This window comes from Solanum tuberosum, unplaced genomic scaffold, assembly GCF_000226075.1.
Source record: "Solanum tuberosum cultivar DM 1-3 516 R44 unplaced genomic scaffold, SolTub_3.0 scf00144, whole genome shotgun sequence".
Lineage (NCBI taxonomy): Eukaryota > Viridiplantae > Streptophyta > Magnoliopsida > Solanales > Solanaceae > Solanum > Solanum tuberosum.
In genome coordinates this window covers 918,235-937,376 of record NW_006239074.1, presented here as the reverse complement: position 1 = coordinate 937,376, position 19,142 = coordinate 918,235, and the positions used below count along the sequence as shown (strand labels likewise).

General features: G+C 30.8%; 1 protein-coding gene and 1 long non-coding RNA gene across 10 annotated transcripts; one reads left to right on the top strand and one right to left on the bottom strand.

Annotated features, from left to right (window-relative positions):
- Positions 1–2,610: 2,610 nt before the first annotated feature.
- Positions 2,611–4,554, bottom strand: LOC102602399 (AP2-like ethylene-responsive transcription factor At1g16060). Its single transcript, XM_015311093.1, has 7 exons — positions 4,301–4,554; positions 3,973–4,064; positions 3,788–3,876; positions 3,615–3,688; positions 3,485–3,535; positions 3,339–3,385; positions 2,611–3,197 (listed from the first exon to the last, which is right to left on the bottom strand). Exons 1-7 carry the CDS (start codon positions 4,552–4,554, stop codon positions 2,611–2,613), a joined length of 1,194 nt encoding a protein of 397 aa, XP_015166579.1.
- A 2,779-nt stretch (positions 4,555–7,333) lies between these two features.
- Positions 7,334–13,413, top strand: LOC102586837 (uncharacterized). 9 transcript variants are annotated; one of them, XR_001474094.1, is made up of 6 exons: positions 7,334–7,739; positions 8,577–8,661; positions 9,928–10,700; positions 11,466–11,550; positions 11,945–12,047; positions 13,205–13,413. It is a non-coding gene; the product is annotated as an uncharacterized lncRNA (long non-coding RNA). The 9 variants fall into 9 exon arrangements; XR_001474093.1 differs by having other exon boundaries at positions 8,574–8,661; XR_001474089.1 differs by having other exon boundaries at positions 7,334–7,788.
- Positions 13,414–19,142: the final 5,729 nt, after the last annotated feature.

Below are 19,142 nucleotides of genomic sequence, written 5' to 3'. Positions count from 1 at the left end.
TGAATTCCTGTCACTTTCATGTTGAAATTAGTATCATATCCCTTTTGCATATTTGTCTGGTCCAAAATTTTGCTGGACAGATTGAGACGTTTGTTAAATGACAATCTTTAAAGTGAAAAAGAAAGGGCAAATTAATTGGGTATATATAGGTCTAGATAAAAAATTACCTAAATATACAATTTATTTTTTCATATTCTTTAAAATTTTCTGTCATTTAAAAAAATTACAAAAATTCATACTCTCTCCTATTCTCGGATACATCTTTAACTGATGTATCAGTCGGATATATACATCACTTTATGCGATGTATCAGTCGAATACATCACTTTACGCAATGTATCAGAACATACGTGATGTATCGGGACGTTGGGTGATGTATCCGAAATTGAGACGTGATGTATCGGGACGTTGAGTGATGTATCGGGACGTTGGGTGATGTATCCGAAACTGAGACGTGATGTATCGGAACGTTGAGTGATGTATCCGGAACCGAGACGCGATATATCGGGAAATTTTTGGCGATGTATTCGGATTCTACCAAATTTAAGGGATTTTTGTAATTTGAAAAAGAACAGGAATATGATGTAATTGACTCTTAACATTATGAGATTTATGTAAAATTAACCTTGTTAAAATGTCTATCTTTGAAGGGTGAATTCGAAAATGAGTATTCGATTTTTTTTATCGGAGGGACTAGATTATCACTATATTATTAGATTTGTTTCACAATTACCTTTCATCCCCTAATTATCTTTGTCATTTTCATTTCAAGCATAATTTTAAGAGCAACTTACAAAAATGACTATATTTATAGGGTTGTTAAAGTTCAATAGCTATAAGTATGTTATTTATAAAAAATGACTACAATTTGTGTCTTTTTCTAGCTGTTCTTTATATGTTTTTATTTTTCTATTTAGATACTAATACAGTTTTAATTACAATAAATTAAATAAGGAAAATGTATTAATTGTACATTAACATATGAATACTTTGAATTCAAATTGGTATCTCTATTTATAAAACTTAAAGTATTAATATATCAAGGATACAAGTATTTATAAAAACCTAATGTATTAATTTATCAAACAAGGTAAAGTATGAGTGTATGACAATTAGCATATGAACAAGCTGATTTGAAAAATGGATACATTGTTGTTAAACAAAAAATGAATATATCAATATAGTATACATATGAATACATTGTTGTTAAACAGAAGATGTATACATTGGACAACCTAGAAACGTGAAAAATGGAAAATAATAGAATGTGTAGGTATCAAATTAAAGTGTGTAAGTATTCGGCTGTATAAAAAATTGATAAAGTCAACAAACGTCAAACTCTTTTTGGTTAAATTTTTCCAGTAATACTTGAGGCCTGGTGTTAACTTAGGTATTTGTTTATAAAATATAGTATTAATGTATTCAATTATACTTTTATTGCCTAATCAATCTTTTAAATTGGATACATTACTTATGTATCCAGATATATTTGTATTCACAAATCACCATTTCAACTTGTGTTAATATTACAATACAAGTATCTATGTATATAAATATTCTACTATACACAAATTTGACAATCACACAAACCTCAATCTCTTTTTCTCATATCCCCCTCCCCCCTTCGTTTTTTTCCCTCTTAAGGTCTAATTTACTTTTTCTAGGAGATTACTTAATTTAATGCATTTGGATTGTTAGTTAACAAAAGGCAAACAATGTGAAGCTGATTAAATGTTCCTTCATTTTCAGGCACCCATTTAAATTTTGTGTCGATTTATAGAAGTTGTGCAAATGTAGCTCTTACAAAACTATCCTTCTGGAAAACTTTAGATTTGGGTGTAATGTTTTTCTCATATGTTACCAAGTCTTATAGACAAAATTTTACTGTCTTCCAATGTTTGTAATAACTTACCGTTTTAGATAGTGGCGTAACGATTTCTCACAAGTTTTATATATGTAAATACGACGTTATTACTTATTAGTGTGGCTACATTCACATCCCAACTATATGCAGAATATGAAAATGATGACAGAGATGAGTTGCCAAAGGATTTAGTAATCGGAAATAATCATATTACTTCCAAGATTTCGTAATGAACTCAAATCCAGTGATGACTCTAACCAAATTTCTCAACTATATTAAAAAGGCTAAAGTTCAATTACAATTTCACGAGGTCAATGCAACAACTCAAAAGGTAAAAGCCCAAACGAAAATACAGAAATATTGAAAGTAGGAACAACGATGAAGAAGGAGATGAGGAACTAGAGCCAGATGAGAGATACTGCCAAAGCATGATCATATTACGCATTAACTATTTTTTCTAACTATATGTCCTTTTAAGCTTATTGCTAATTGGCCCTGGATCCCAAATCAACCTTTTCTTCCTAACTATATGTCCTTTTAAACTTGTTGCTAATTGGGTCTGGATCCCAAATCAACCTTTGTGAAGGTTTTTTGGTTCTATTTCTCACCCCAATAGTTAATTGACCGTTTTCATGTACATCCTGGTTCTGTGAAGAAAATGTTGAATTCTTCAGGAAGAAATACGACTTTTTGAGATAATACCTGTTAGTTGAGTGGCCATCCAAGAAATCAACCCTGTGACGAAACTACGACTCATCTATCCCAAAGTACTGCTGCCCTTCTCTATCACACAAAGCTGAAGAAGAAGTTGTACCATTTTCCAAAGACTCCAATTTTGGCAACTTATCATTTGTGTAAAATAAAAAATCATTTTCTCTGTTTGATTGTGCTCCGTGTTTCATGTTATTCTCTTCACTCTCTTCAGAATCAGTGCTCGAATTCTTCTCAACGAGCTCTTGAAACATGGAGGATCGAAGCAAAAGGCTTAAAGCAGTAGGTGACGATGATTTCCTGCAATAACTTAAGGGCATTTTTCTTTCAATAGGTTCCTGGCTACGCGGTATAGCATACAGTTTTTCAGTATTGGTGGTGGTGGTGAAATGATTGTGGTTAAACGAGTATGAAGAGTCGTGTAACGGGTTAATCATATCATTAGTGTTACTAGTTTGTATAGGCTGATCTTCTGATGTTAAATCTTGAAATTGCATTAGAGAATTGGCATCTGGTTTTAACCATCTAATGTATGTGTTCATGTCAAAGTTTGTCATCGCGTTAGTTCCCCTGTATTCAATCGCTGCAATATCATAAGCTCGAGCTGCTTCTTCTTGAGTATCTATTGAAAACAAATAGTAAAAAATGTGTAGAGTTAGAATCAATTTGAATGTGTTGTTGATTTGATCAGAACTTTGAAATAAATTAGTTAAAGGGTGCGAAAAACACTTACTATAAGTACCTAAGTATAGATATTTGTTACCAAAAACTCGTCCTATTCTTGCTTCCCATCTGTTATTGTGATGATGCCTGAATGAAATTCGATGAATTTTTCGTTACAATTATGAACATAAACGTATTAAAAGACCCGAATAACATTGTCTGATCTACTATAATGTGTTAATTTACCTCGCAACTCCTCTATACTTAGATACTCCGCGGGCAAAACCACTGCTTCTTCTGTTGAAAAAACAGAACAAATTTCGTTAATTGAAAAAATTACTTGATTTTGAGGTGTAAATTCTGGTGTAATGTGTACCTTCTTAAAGAGGCTAAATGTTCTTCCTTTGTCATATTTTGCATGATCTCAATTTCTTTCTCATAATCAGATATCTACAAATTAAGAAAGATTTAGAACAATATGCTTCTATCAAACTACGTAATTGATCAGTTGAAGTGTGTGACCATCTCATCTTACAGCTTAATACATACCGGAAAATTGGTGAAAGTTGTTGTGCCCCAATACTTGATTGCAGCCAAATCATAAGCTCTTGCTGCTGATTCTTCTTCGTCGTAAGCTCCTGCTCATTTTAGTACATAACATAAATAAGAAGCTGCAAATTTAGCATATGACTCGAAATTTTGGAGTTTTTTTAGCACAAGTTATTAGTACTCACCAAGATAGACTTGTTTTCCCTTCTTTTTCTGAGTTACATTCCATGAAGCCTTATCCCATAAATGAGCTTCATATCGCCCTGTCCATCGATGCCTAAAAGCCAACATGAAGATATTTAAGTAGTAGTCGTACTCCCTCTGTTTCAATCTGTTTGTCTGGTTTTGACTTGACACAGAGTTTAAGAAAGTAAACTGACTTATGAATCTTATGGTCTTCAACTACAAATATGTTGAACGTACAAAAATGTTACATGTCATGTAGAAAGTAAGAATTAAAGAGTTGTCAAAAATGGAAAGAGACGTTCTTTTTTAAACGAGATAATTGAATACCTACTAACACCTCTGAATCTTGAACTTCTCTTGACAGTACGAGTTTGTACAATACTACTACTTTGATCAACTTTTGATGAATCCAATTTTTGGCCATTGTTGTTGTTATCATTCACTATAACTGCAGCTACCGGAGATTTTCGTCGTCTTTTAACACATTTATTATTAACTGGAATATCATAATCCACCATACATAAACTTCTTCTATTTCCAGGGCTCAACTTCTCACATTTAACACTAATTGCATTCATCATCTCTATTGTATTGTAAAATTTAGAGCTTTTTAATTTCTTTAATTTGATGCTTTGTTACACTACAGATTAATTATCTATGTTGTATATTTATATATCTACAAATAGTTTTGTCTTGTACTTAATTAGATGTCGATGATTTCTATATCTGGAAAATGTAAATATATTACCAATTTCTCTTTCTCCACGTACAAAGTTTTATTTACATTATTTTACTTTTTTCAGACACAAGATTTACTAGTAGATTAAACTAATTTTTCTCTGTTCCAATTTATGTGGTATCTTTCGGATTTCAGGAGACTACCAAAAAAAATATTGACAGCATATTTCATGTCTTTTTAAATATTTTGAATTATAAATTAATATGACTTATATTACTTTTACGTAGTATTTAAATATGTAAATTTTATTTACAAAAACTTAAAGGTGCTGGTCCCGAATTCACTATCAAAAAATGAGAAGTTGATTCTTGAAATCCAAAATTAAAGTGTCACGTAGATTGGGACAGAGTATGTTTATTACTAATTCTATAGTAATATTCCCAAAATGGAGTATTTGTCTCGCTTTTGAGACAATTCTCTTATATTTAACTAAATAAGGAAATACCCTTATATTATAAAATTTTCCTACTTTATTTTGCTCGACAATTTATTGTGGATAATAAAGAAAATGTCACAAAAAGAAAATAAAAAAGAGAAAGAAGAATAAACCAAAAGTATGTGATCCTTCTATGGATGAATTCAAAGCAAACAAATAATAATTCAGAAGATGTCAAAAAATAAGTCATTTGCTTTTGCCTTTGCCTTTGCCTTTGCCTTATAGCTATATTTTTGTTTTCTCTAATAAATCCATTTTCAGACTTTGTCTTATATTAGTAAATCGACAAATGATTAAATTGTTATTTACGTACCTTTCGTTTTTTAGTTGTTACATAGGGTCCTCCGTAATTTTGAAGATCCTCTAATTGGCTACTTTTGTCTTTGAGTTGTTCGAATTGTGAAATTAAAGTATGAAATTTATCAATCGTTATTTACTATGAAGTGGAACTTATAATATTCAAATTGGAATTGTACTTACAATAATTTTTTAAATGTCTATGTTGTTGACATGATGATAGCGAAATGTTATTTAAGATATCATTTTTGTTCAATTTGTTTTTTTATTAGGTCAATGAGCCCAATTAAACATCAACTTTCTGATATTAAGTAATTAAAAGTTTAGCTTATTCTTTTCCATGGAGAAGAAAAATGAAAAAAATGAGATGCAAATATTGATCATTCTTTTTCACTTTCACAATGTCTTTCACCACATTAGCAATTACATATATAATTGTGCGATGTACTTGTGTAACGGTAAGCCTTTAAGTTCGGCGTTATATATTCACTTATGTATAACACATGTTGATATATTGAGAAAAAGTTGTACAATGTTGAGATTTTTTATATATTGCTCATGTGATCATGAATTTTATTTCTACGTAACTAGTTACTTTTTTAAACATATCCTTGTGACATACTATTCAAGAAAAAGTTAGTGAATGATCTTCACCAATGCATGCACATAATAGTTTTTTTTACTTTCAAATTTTATTACTAAGGTTAAAATGTTTGATATGGTATAAATATTGAATGTGAGCAAGTATTACCATATTTAGGATCGGGTTAAAAGACTATTAGATTACCTAAGATCATAAATTGAATCTTTTGATTTTGAATAAAACATCAGTTAAATGTATCAATATATGTAATTTAACCTTATGATATTAAGCATTTCATGTGGAATGTTAGAATTAATAAATTGTTAACAAAAAATATTTTTTTAAAAAATTTCAATGGTATAAAAATAATAAAGGACAAACACGTAAAAATATTCAAAGTATTTGATGTTTGACCAAGGTAAAATAATCATAAAATTAATAATATTCTTAGAAAAATTAGTACATAATATATTATAAAACTAAAAGTATAGTTGATATAGCTATATAGAAATTATATTTAATTATTTTTAAACATTGTTCCAATAAAATGGGAAAAATGACAAATATATCCCCGAACTTTGAAAAACAGAACATCTATATCCTCCGTTATACTTTTCGTCCATCTTAGCCCTTGCCATTCAATAATCGATGCACATTTGCCCCTCCCACTAACGACACCCTTTTTGTGTACACGTGGCTAAATCCTTCTTTTAACCCAAATCCTAAGAACCCTCCCCATAACCCAATAAACCCACCCGATAGAAAAGGCATCGCTTGATGAAACATAAACAATTTCTTTCTACATCTAGCCTTTGATATATTTATTGTTGGTGTGCCTTCAGTTGCTAGTTCCGGATACTTGTCCAAAATTTCTTTCTACATCACTGTGCATCTTGTCTTCACAGTAGTAGTTTTGCCTACATATCTGAAAAGTACCATCTTTTGCTTTCTTTTTAGGACAGAACAAACATAAATATTTTATAGATATTTAAAACCTCACTACAACAAAATTGTCCTAAGGTCATACCAATGCGAGACAATACTTAAAAAATGTTGCCAAAAGTACCAAAGGGCACACTTTCAAGGTGTGGCCTTTATACTGCGCTTTTGGCCACGAAAATATTGACAACACTTTTAAAATGTACTTCTTAGAATTTTAGGCTACACGTCATAAGTGTTGCCAAATCATAAAATAATTGACAACACTTATTTACAAATATAGCCACACTTTTAAGTGTAATATATTTATACTTCTAAAAACAACATTTTATAAGTGAGCCCTATTAAATCTCATAAAAATTTTGGCAAAAATAATGATTTCCCTCCACGTGCTCTCTTTCCCCCAATTTTCAAATAAGCTTTTCCCCTACATATTATTTACTTAAAAAAACAAGACTATACTCAGCCCTAAATTTAATTCCCAAGGGTTTCTACTTCATCCCTTCAGTTCAACAAGAGAACAATTGGATTATAGGTGGTTTGGTAGAAGAAATTGTTGGGGGTTTTGTTTTTTTGGGAATGGAGAGAAAATAAGTCATCGGTGCTAAGGAAGAAGTGGTTTCATATTGTTGGATTATAGGTGGTTTGGTAGAAGAAATTTTTGGGGTTATCGTCGGGGAGGTCAGAGCGAAGAGTTCGGTCATCCTTAACGAGTTTGATTTGGAGGAAATAGAATAGCAGTAGCCATCTTGTTTCATCAACTCCGACTCAAGTAGGGTTTCAATAGTTCTCAAATTTTATTTGGAGAATTTGAACATCGAGTAGGATTTCTACCAAAATTTTAACATATTTTGTTAGATTTATGTATGAATTGTTCAGTAATCTCTATTTATATTTTTTTTTCAACTTTGTAGAACTAAGGCTTAAATTCAACCAAAAGAGTCAATTCTAGTTCTACCCATTTCCATGCCTAGTTGAGTTTGTATTTTGCTTCCTATGACCACTGCTATAGGAGCTCTGTGGTTTTGTCTTTCAGTGGTTTGACTTCTTCTTCCTTTTTCAAATTTTTGGAATAATTAGTATAATTTGTGTAAAATAACGAAAGAAAGTTAGGAAATTAAACTGTCGCTGGTTGTGAAATTGTTGATATAGATGGACAACCGTATCTATAAATAGATTGGCTACCCAAGTGAACTACAAATCATCTTATTACTACATTTAGTTAAGTGGTAAAGGAGGAAGGCAAGAAAAAGGGAAGATAAAGTAATAGACAACAAGTTTATTTTATTCTTTAGTTCGTTTCAAGTGGTTGAATGAAATAAAATAAATTGTGAAGGCTACTATATGACTTGGGTGTGTGTATGTCTTTTCGATAAGTTGGACCTGTGTGCAGTGTGTATACATACACGAATTTGTTCTAAAAAGAATTCTTTTTAGTTCGACTCGTATCCCTCTCATGACACAAAATCTTACTTATATTGTTTAAGTAAACAATCGAACTTTTAACATGCAATGTCAGTTTCTTTCATATTTAGTATTATTTCATTATGTTGATTCTATTCTATAAATTCATTTTGCATTGGATTCTCAAAAAATGACTGTCCAGCAGCTGAAATTAAGCCCACCAAAGAGATGTCATTGACTTCAAGGAACTTAAGTTAGTTGATCACATTCTTGCTTCTCTGCAACGGAAGGTAAATGTAACTTCTTAACATCGGAACTTGTATGGTCTGCATGGAGATTTCTTACCAAAGATATATACGTTAATCTTTTCCAGTCCATTTAAAAGTATAAGGTTGTCAATTATAAGCTAAGGAGCTTTATTTGAGTTGTGAAGTAATTATCCCGGAAAAGTCTGAAATCTTATTTGCAATCTTAGGCTTCATTAATGGGAATATTTGTGTTAAAATTCAATAGGTCAAGTTTAAAAATAGAGAATACTTCTTTCTATATGTGTAGCTACGACTAGTTCAAGAGCAGTACCCTTTGCAACCTCCTCAAGTGTTGTTCCTGACACAAATATGTCACATAAATATTCATTTTAAGGTATCTTCAAATTTTATCTTTTTGTGTTGCTCTTTGGTTTTCTTAATGAAATTAAACTTTCATTTAAGTTTGATATCATGAAGTGCCAAAAGACACTAGTGAATATTGCTATCCATTTCATGCTTTATTATTTGCTGCTCTTAGTCCTTTGATAAAGCAAAATTCTGTAACTGCTGCTGGTGTCTTTCGCTATGGTATAGCAAAAGACACATTAACTCGGCCATTGTATTATGGAATTAGTATTCTCACAAAATAATCAATTTCGCTATGGAATTAGTATTATGGAATTAGGTTTCCATCAGGGTTTTTTTTTTACCCTCTTAAGTCTTCTTCTTCTAAAACTTGCCATTCCTAATTTTTCAAGTAAATAGCTTCCTCTTGCCACCATTGGTAACTGTTGGTGAGTGTAGAAATGCTGAATTATATCCCATTTGTGACTCCACTTTGATAAATCATTGGCTTTGCTCAGTGTTATCAAAGGCGCGCTTTAAGCGCGCTTAAGCCTTGAAGCGACGCTCAAAACGTGATGAGCGCTTCGACTCGCTTTATGTGCGCTTCAATGTCGTCATCAAGGTTCTAAGGCAAACGTTTACTTGCCAATGAGCCTCGTATGAAAAAGTGACACTAAATAATTGATATTTCACTTTATCATAATTTTTTTTCAATTTCTTTGGTCATATATTTGTCATTCATGTTTATAATTATTAGTCTTGGACGAAACATATATATTTGTATTCTTTTCTCCCTTTGCGCATTTTTTCATTAAAGCCCACGCTTTATTTGCGCTTTGCGCTTAAAGCCCTCACGGACGTTAGAGCTTTTTTGCGCTTTTCGCCTTTGATAACACTGGCTTTGCTGTTAGCTTCCCTATACATATACTTGCATTGAAAAAATTCGAGTTGCTTGACCTGCAGATGAATTTCCTGAATGCACTGCTGCAATTTTCAGTGGGGTTTTGCCTGTAGTGTAAGCCATTTGGTCATCAGCTCCGAGTCAACTTCCAGAAGGACCTTCATGTAACCATGTTGAGTGCACCATTAGAGCCCCTGAATTGCAGCTTGTAGTTCTACTTGGTTGTTAGTTCCTGTGCCAAGTGGTACTGCAAAGGCATAAATCATCCTGCCCTGAGAATCCCTCAAGATACCTCCTCCAATTTTTCCGGGGTTACCTAAGACATTTCCATCAGTATTCAGTTTGTAGATGTTGTTGGAAGGTTTACTTCACACAACTTTACTGATTTTCATCTCTTGACTACACCTCTCCACCATAGTGATCAGGTCCTCCAACTGTTAGGACATTGCAGGTATGGGAAAACAGTGTGTAGTAGAAGAGTAAGGTCTTGGTACACCAAATATTTAACCCTCTTGCTGCTCGACTGTTTGTTCCCATATTTTGCCGAGCACCTATTCTTCCATGTATTCCAACAAATACAGATAGGAAGTGCCTGGAGAACAGTTTTAAGTACTTCATTGTGAGCTTTCACAAACCACCATCTCATCAGAGTACTTTTGAGGGGAGTCTGGCTATGTTGATCCCTAAGTCTGCTGAAAAATATTGCCATATATGATTGGCAAGGTGACCTGATACAAAGATATGGTCAATGTTGTCCCAACCTTTTCTGATACAGCAAAAGCACCAGCAAATGCACCTGGCAGGTTCAACTCCAAAAGAAATGAGTTTATCATTGGTAGGTAATTTCCCTCTTAAAGCCCTCCACACCAAAAAGGATATTTTTTTTTGCCAAGGGTAAGTGTTGGACATGGTCTTGCAGTTCTTCTTTCTGATGATCTCCCATGCTGAAGCACATGTGAACTTTCCACTATCTGTAGGCTGCCATACTGCTTCATCTTGTAAACTTTCTTGAAAATGAAACTGAGTGCTCAAGATTTTAGGAATCAAGGAAGGTCATAACTAATTAAGTTTGGGATTAGTTGTTTACTATATGTTGTAATTTGTATTAGTTAAAATATTTTATGCCATTATAGTACTGAATGTAGGAAGCATGTTCTTTACATTACAACTCATGAGTTTATGTTATTAGTAATAATGTGGAATACAATTAAAAATTTGGCATGTCCTAGTTTAGTGTTTGTACATGTAAAGGCTAATCCTTTATTTGGATTGGAAATATAAATTATCTATGCTCCAATGTGCAGTTTTTCTTATTTACCCTGAATAGAGAAAACTAGATCATGTATTTCTAGATAGACTGAGAAAACTCGATCATGTATTTTCAGATGGATTGAGAAAAATCTCACTATCTAGGAATATATGTCCTTTTAAAATGATTAACACATCTATGCATATGTATGTGTCTTTTGCTCTCTTTATAGGTGTTAGAACTAAAATTTCAAAAGAGACAGGGACAGGCTGAATGAAGTTGCTTTGTGATGAAGTGTATGTATTCTTAGCTAAACTTTGCTTCACAATATTTGCATTTGTTATTTTGCAGATGGCGAGATCTGAATAGGAGACCAGGAAATTAAAATTTGTAGAGCTGATGAATAAGCACTTCGCTTCAAGTGTAGTTCCTAAAGGTATTTACTATCTTTTGCTATGGTTTATCGATGATTATTCCTCTGATGCTCATACACGCAGCCAGTTGTCGCCGCCAGAACTACGTCCTCTGCTTTCTGAGAACTTGTTGCACCATATCTGATTGTCAACTGAAAACATCCTAGCTACTTTATAGTGGTAAATTCTGTCGTGCAATCATTTCTAAATCTTGAAAAAAATTGTTTTCCACGACTTGAATGACTACAAAAAATTGTTTTCCATGTCTTTGATCGTTATTCTAGTATTCTTCCTGTTGGTTGTATTTCAATGTCTCAATCATTTAATTCACATGATGACAGTTCCATGAGATCTTTAAATCGTAACTACTCTTTATCCTCTCTTTAAAGTTCATAAAAGTTTTTGTTGCGTACACAGATGAAAGTATCAACTATTCATTATGGTGTAATTGACTTTGTTGTAGTAGAGAAGCTTGGCCTAGAAAATACAAGTTCTCGCTCGGCTATGTGGTTTTCTTCAGGTAACTCTTGACAAGCTTCCCTTAATTTCTTTTTATTTTGTTGGCTCATGTAACCAGACTACATCTTATTTATTGATTTTTTTGGTTCACTAACCTGATGAGAGTCTTTCTGGCTTAAGTTGCTTGTCTGAATGTTATCATAGTGGCTTGCTTAAGTTTTGATTGTTAGACCTTTGAACCTTACAAATACGTTTGCATTGTTTGCCATTAATATATGTATGATCTTCCACTAGTGAGAATTTGTTGTACTCACAAAATCTTAGATTGAGAAGATACAAAATGATGGAAATTGCTGGTGCATAAGGGCAGCAGGTTCTTTAGAAGCCTAGCAAGCCAATCTCTCATGCTTTTCTCAAGGTTAAATTCTTAAGTCAAACCTAGAAGCTATCATTCAAATGCAAAGCCAAGTGGAAGTCGCAGAAGATATATAGTGTGATCCTTAGGAAAAACACATATTTTCTCTAGTGATATAATAGACTTTTGCGCCTAGAAGACTTACTGAGGCAAGGATTGATGACACAAATGATTGATCTACTAACAACCCACTCATGTCTGTCTAATTTTACTGATCATTTGTACCATCTTGCACACAATTGAACAGTCTAATACAAACCCCTTTTGGCATTTAAAGAACCATTTGAGGATGAAAAAAGACAAATAAAAGCATGATGAATAGCCATTTCTTTAGAAAATGAACATTAACCAAAGCTTGCTAGCTTATTTCCATATTTCTTTTTTCATAAAACAACTACCGCAAACATATTGAGAAGTTTGCAGTTAATTTTAATGCAAAAAGTCTGCTAGCTTATTTACTACTTACTAGCTAATATTAACATTATGTCTAGTCCATGGTTTCCAAATAATAGAGTATTTATTTGGTACACACATTGCTTAAGAACTAAAATCAAAGTTTTTGTATAGATCTTGTGTTCAGGATAAACTCGAAGATTAGTCACTGTGGTTGTACCATTATAAAATCTATTTCAGTTTGGAATTAGTCAATATGCTAGTATCTTAGGTGTTTGTTGGTGGTTATCATGATTCCCTTTGAAAGCTGTTATTTTTTTCGAGATAGAAGCACACTCTTACCACAATATTACGAGTGATCATAGTTTGATTTCTATCTGATTATTAAATTAATGTCTTTTTATCTGTAGGAGAATGGTGATGCAATTGACGATGGTGGCAGAAAGTTAATTTGATCTATTAATGCGCATGATGAAGACTTTTGAATAATTAGGATGTCTATTAATTTTAAAGTTCATTGTTAGTGGGAATTTTGATACATATATTTTATTAGTATGTTTAGTACAGGACCAAGTGAAGTCAAATTGCAAGTATATATAAATTTGATTTATTTTTTTGATATTTATTACTTTAGTTTTTGATATCATCAAAACATATTATAGCATCATATGCTTGAAATAACAACGATTACATGATATGTCCAAAATGCGATATTTTACCCAGAAAATTAGATATTATAAAATATATAATCTTTATATAAGCAAAGGTTACCTTTCACGAATAAAGAAGCCACGTTAAAAAAATGTGGCTTAAAAGGAAAAAACCAACACTTTGTAAGTGTAGCTTAAGGATGTGAAAGTGTTGCTAAATGGTCAGTGAAAAGCTTAGTCTTTGTTATATAATAGGCCAAATGTGACCTTAGATCAAAGGTTACACTTCTTTTGGCCACCCCCTCAAAGGTGTCGCCTAAAGTCGAAAAGTGTGGCGTTGAATCAAAGGCTACACTTATTGATAGTTTAGGCCACACTTCTCTTTAGGTGGTTGAAGCCTAAAATGTTGTGCCTGTTATAGATATTTTAATCTAATCTTTACTTTTCAACTTCTCTCCCTTTATCTCCGATTTCTCTCCCTTTAATCGAATCTTTACTTGTCATTCATTTTTAGAGATAAGCTGACTTGCAACTATCCTTATTAATCTCAACTACAATTTTTTTTTATTTTTAAAAAGATGATGTGATTTGTAACTATCCTTATTAATCTCAACATTAAAAGTTTTTCTTAAAAAATGTATATAGAAATAATTTGAAATTAACAAAATATATTGAGCTAAAAATAACATTGTGGACAAAATTCTAATAATTTAAAATACAATTGATTTTATACATCCTTATATAATTTTTAAAAAATTGTTCCAAAATAATTAACTACCAATATATTTGTATTTCTTTTATTTGCAAATACAGTTTTATAAATTTATTTTTTGAAAATACTACTTTTTAGGCGCTACACGTAGGCGCTATCACCTTTTCTATTATATATAAAATATAAAATATAGAATATAGATATAGATCCTTGTGACATACTATTTAAGAAAAACAAATTTTAGTATCAATTTTGTTATATTTTAATCACAAATGTTGAATATATTTTCAGTTTTTATTTTATGTTTTGAACATTTTAAAAGGGAGGAAAAATATTAAATTTAATATTGCCCTTTTCTATTTTATCTTTAACTAGGTAATTTACCTGCGCTTCTGGATAATTTTTCAGCTTTTGAATAGTGTTTTCAATAATCGACTGTTATAAGAAAAAAGAGAGTAAATTTTAGTAGGTTTTAAGAACATTTCAATAGAAATTAAATGATTTGACATTAACACATATCTCAAGAATTTTAAATATATAATGAATGATTAAAAATATCTTGATATCTAATCATTTTTATCTTTTACATAATTTATCATAATATATGTTTGATAATATAATTGTCTTGTTAACACTGAGTGATGTTTTTATGTAGCATATTTTTTTCTATTTGTTTGAACATGAAAAATATAGAACTGATAATTTTATGATTAGAATAACTCCTTGTTAAAAATAAATTATACAAAAATTTCGATAATCAATATTAGTTATAAATAAGTTAAGACCGTTAAAAATGTACACCACAACAACATAAATATTTTTTTTAGAGACAATCTACTTGTCTAAGGTCAAACGTTCACCACTTTTAGTTATTGTTACTTTGTTACTCTAACAAAACTTATAGAAGGAGAAAAATAAATTTGAAATAACAGCAAAATAATATTGTTGACCCTTTTAGAAATTCATTCTTCATTAAACTGCTGCTCTGAAGGCTCTTTTAGAAATTCATTCTTTCTGCTCTGAAGGCCCTTCTAGATGCTTCATCAATGCAACTTTACGACTTTTTCAGAAATGTATGTATAGTTGTTGCATTATGAAAGTAAAAGTAGATCAAAATGTTGGATTCTAGAGTCGTGTTAAAGTAATATTCTCGAACATTAAAAAATTAAAAATGAGTTAACCAAGATAACTCAAATGCTCAGCAATGACTTAGGACATAAAGGACAACAAATCTATGTTAATAGACATATCTTTTGTAGCTTAAGATATTACTTTTATTTAGAGCAGGTTTTGTTTCAGATTCTTCAAATTAAGCTTGCTGAAAATAGTCATAACTCACACAAAAAATAATTAGTAGAGCTGAATGAGAAGGAAAAAAAAGAAAAACATTAAAAGGGCGAAAGTTTTGTCCAAGTGAGATCATATACATACCAAACAAAAAATAATTAATACAATTTTAAGGAGACAACAAAACAGCGAGAAAAACATACATTAAAGAGATAAACTATGAGATATCAAATTCGCTCTTCAAGAAACTGCTCGTCCCATACCTTCTGCCTGTCTCATATGTGTGGAACCTGGTCTTTTTCGGTTCCAGCCTCTCCCTCGAATACATAGGGTAGGTAGGGCTGGGTGAGAAATGGTTCCCTCTTGCCAATAAACTTTCTCTTTGTATTGAGGGTATGTGTATGCGGTTGTAGTACATCTACTTTATTGTTAGAGGTTTCCTTCTCTTATTATCTTTGTGGCGGGAAGCAAGATGAGGGGAAGCTCACATCTGCGATAAAGACTTATACTACAGTTTGGGAACTCAGATATCCAATGATGATAACAAATCGTTGTAACCAGAAAAGTTCTCATGTTTTAAAATAACATACCTCAAAAAATTGATTAACACTTCAATCAACTTTTAATCCTTAAAGTACTCATAATATTCAGTGATAAAATTTAGTAAAATAGATAACAACAACATAAAAACAATAAAATATGGGCATGCAAAGTTATTAACTCTCAGAGGATTTTCTAAAGAACACAAAATCTCATCCTTGTATGTGAAGAAATGACGTTGTTCATGAACAATTTGTAAGGTTTTTTTTTATCGTACCTTCAACAATTCTAGTAGAGAAAACTTGCTTGAATATTCAATTAACGTTTGTTATTTAATATGTACTAACAAATACTTATAACAATAATATTGCAGAAACATAAACAACAAAATTTAAAGCATGTACTAAAAAATAACAATTAATAATATAAGCATAAATTAATGACTGTAAAAATATACCAGGATTTGTAACAATAGAATGAAACAGAATGGAAAAAAATCAAGTCCACTGAATGCACAGTGTCCCCTTAAGGAAATTATTCCTCCCTAGTACCCTAGATTTAAAGGAATAGATCCTCTCAGGAAAGAATGATTCTATTCACCAGTGTATTGATACAAAAAAATGGTTTCAGTGAGTCATTCAGCAGGAGCAAAATACACAATTATTTAATTGTCCAGAAGAAGAAGAAGTTCAAAATTTTCGTTGTTTTAAAATGAGATGAAATTCCTCTATTATAGACAACAAAAGGTAGTGTGAACAAATGTTTATTATGTCTTATCGGAAAGGTCACAACCTTTCATAAAAATTGCAACTTTTTATAAAAGTCACAACTCTTCATAAAAGTCGCAACTCTTTATAAAAGTCACAACTTTCCATAAAAGTCACAACTTTTCATGATAGAGGAAGGCTAGTTTTGGAAATAATTAAAAAGGAATCCTGGTTTGTGGTGGCGCCACGTAGGCGGGTCTAGGGTTCTCTTTTATATATATCTATCTATCTATATATAATAGGAGAGGAGAAAGTGCCAGATGTCAGCACCAGAAAATTCTTGATTTTTTTTTTAACAGTAATAAATTATATGATTTTAAAAAATAACTTTCAATTGATGAGTCAGAAAACTTCTAATTTCTTATAACAATTCCTAGATGGTTGAAGTCATAAATATAGGACAATCTCCTACTCAATCGTTTAAATCGTTGGAGAGGTTACTATCCTATATAAATACATCTCAAAAGATTCAAAAACCTATCAGCTTATGATTGTTGATCTGAAAACCTCCGCTCAGCAAATTGCACGCTAATGAAAAATTGATATCATTCATGAATATAATTGGAATTTTGGCATTTATGGATCACAAGGTAATACTTGAGATCAATTTATTTTCTGTTCAATTGTTTTAGAACATTTACGAAAAGTTTTCAATAATCTTTCTTGATTTAAACCTTTATATTTTTTATCTACAAAATGCGCGCCTGAGAAATTTTTTATATGAATGGAACTTTATAGACTTATACCATGCGTACATTAAAATAAGGCAGAATATTGTGATAGAGGACAAAATTCTATATAATTTATTTTGATGAACTTTTATATAAGTAAAGTTTATGACCATCTATTTCAATTTTGAAGAAATTTTATGACCATTCTCTATGTTAGAGGAGACGAGTAAACCCATATTTCAATTTTATGAATATTGCTTTTTGGATGCTTCACATATAATTAACTGCAACATAATTGATGTGTTGCTGATTATGAATATTTGGCTACTATGAGATCAAGTTTACTATTGATACAAGTAATATTTTTTAACAATAACCTAATAACCAAAGTAAAAGATTCACTATGTTAATGTGTTTGTTATTTAAAGTATTTGTTTGCGTAATCTACCTTTTCATTAGAGAAATCAACATGCACTAGATGTAATGAAATTTTAGTTTATTTTGCAGAATGAAAAAGTTAGAGTTCAACTTTTACTATTAGTTCTAACACTTGTGTGTAGATTCAATATTTGGTGGAAACACACTATCTCAAAACAATTTCTATTATTCCTATCCCTTAATGTTGTCAATGATAAAGCTACTATAAATAGGTAGGATAAATGAAAAGATAAAATGAGAAGAAAATACTAAGGTAACGATGTGATCACATTAAAACGAGATGATACAATAAAATTTAAGTAACAATCAATAAATTCTAATTAAACTTAAGTTCATTTGTTATTATTAAATAATCTAAAGGACTTTTGCACATTATCTTTCGGTCGATTACATTTTGATATATATTTATCAACACATTCTTAATAAACTACAATTTAATAGTGTTCGAGCCATTGAATTCTGCAGATGATCATATGACAAACTTATTGTTAATGTTCTCAAGACTATCCTATTCTAAAAATTCTAAATAAAAAAAAAGAAACTAGTTCTTTTTTTTTTTTTTTTTTACCATAAACATGATGTTAGATGTATAATTTCTAAATTATTTAACTCAATTAGCATTTGTACTTCAAATAATGAAAGACATCATCCTTATATGATTTTCAGTATTCAAATTACCCCAATTCGGAGCAGAATTTCTCTTATCTTATGGGATATAAAATAAATGTCCAATATTATTCACAATTTATATGAACATTATAGTAAAAATAGTTTAACATAAAAAAAATTACTTAAAATTGGATGAACTTTTTCTTTATGTTGGTGAGTAATATTTGATGAATTCATCAATAAACTATGAATTTTATTGCACATAACACAAAATCTTACGCCAAATTTAAGTTGGATGAATGATTTTTCCTTCCCTACTGCCTTATAAAAATAAATGTGAATCAAACATTTTACATTTCACAGTTGATAAATAAATTTTAAAAAATTACTCTTATCAAGTTAATTAGATAATATTTGTTAAGTGATATGTATGGTGTGCTTTTTAGTTATGGTATTTTTTGTTAGCCACTATAATTTTCTTTTTTATATATTCTTATTTTATGAAATTATATTTAATTAAATGAAATCATTTTATTTTGTAGGATTCAACTAAAGGATAATACTATATTCAAATTTGTTCTATGAATTTAAAATTTAATTAATTAAACACAAACATCAGCTCATCGTCTTATACATATGCTATTAATCTTCAGGAGAAAAAGAAGTTAGAATAT

Coding starts and splice junctions, on each gene's coding strand:
- LOC102602399 (XM_015311093.1), bottom strand. CDS start 4,554: ATGATGAATGCAATTAGTGTTAAATGTGAGAAGTTGAGCCCTGGAAAT. Junction 3,689..3,787: donor CAACTTTCACCAATTTTCCG/GTATGTATTAAG, acceptor CTTAATTTGTAG/ATATCTGATTATGAGAAAGA. Junction 3,536..3,614: donor CATTTAGCCTCTTTAAGAAG/GTACACATTACA, acceptor TTTTTTCAACAG/AAGAAGCAGTGGTTTTGCCC.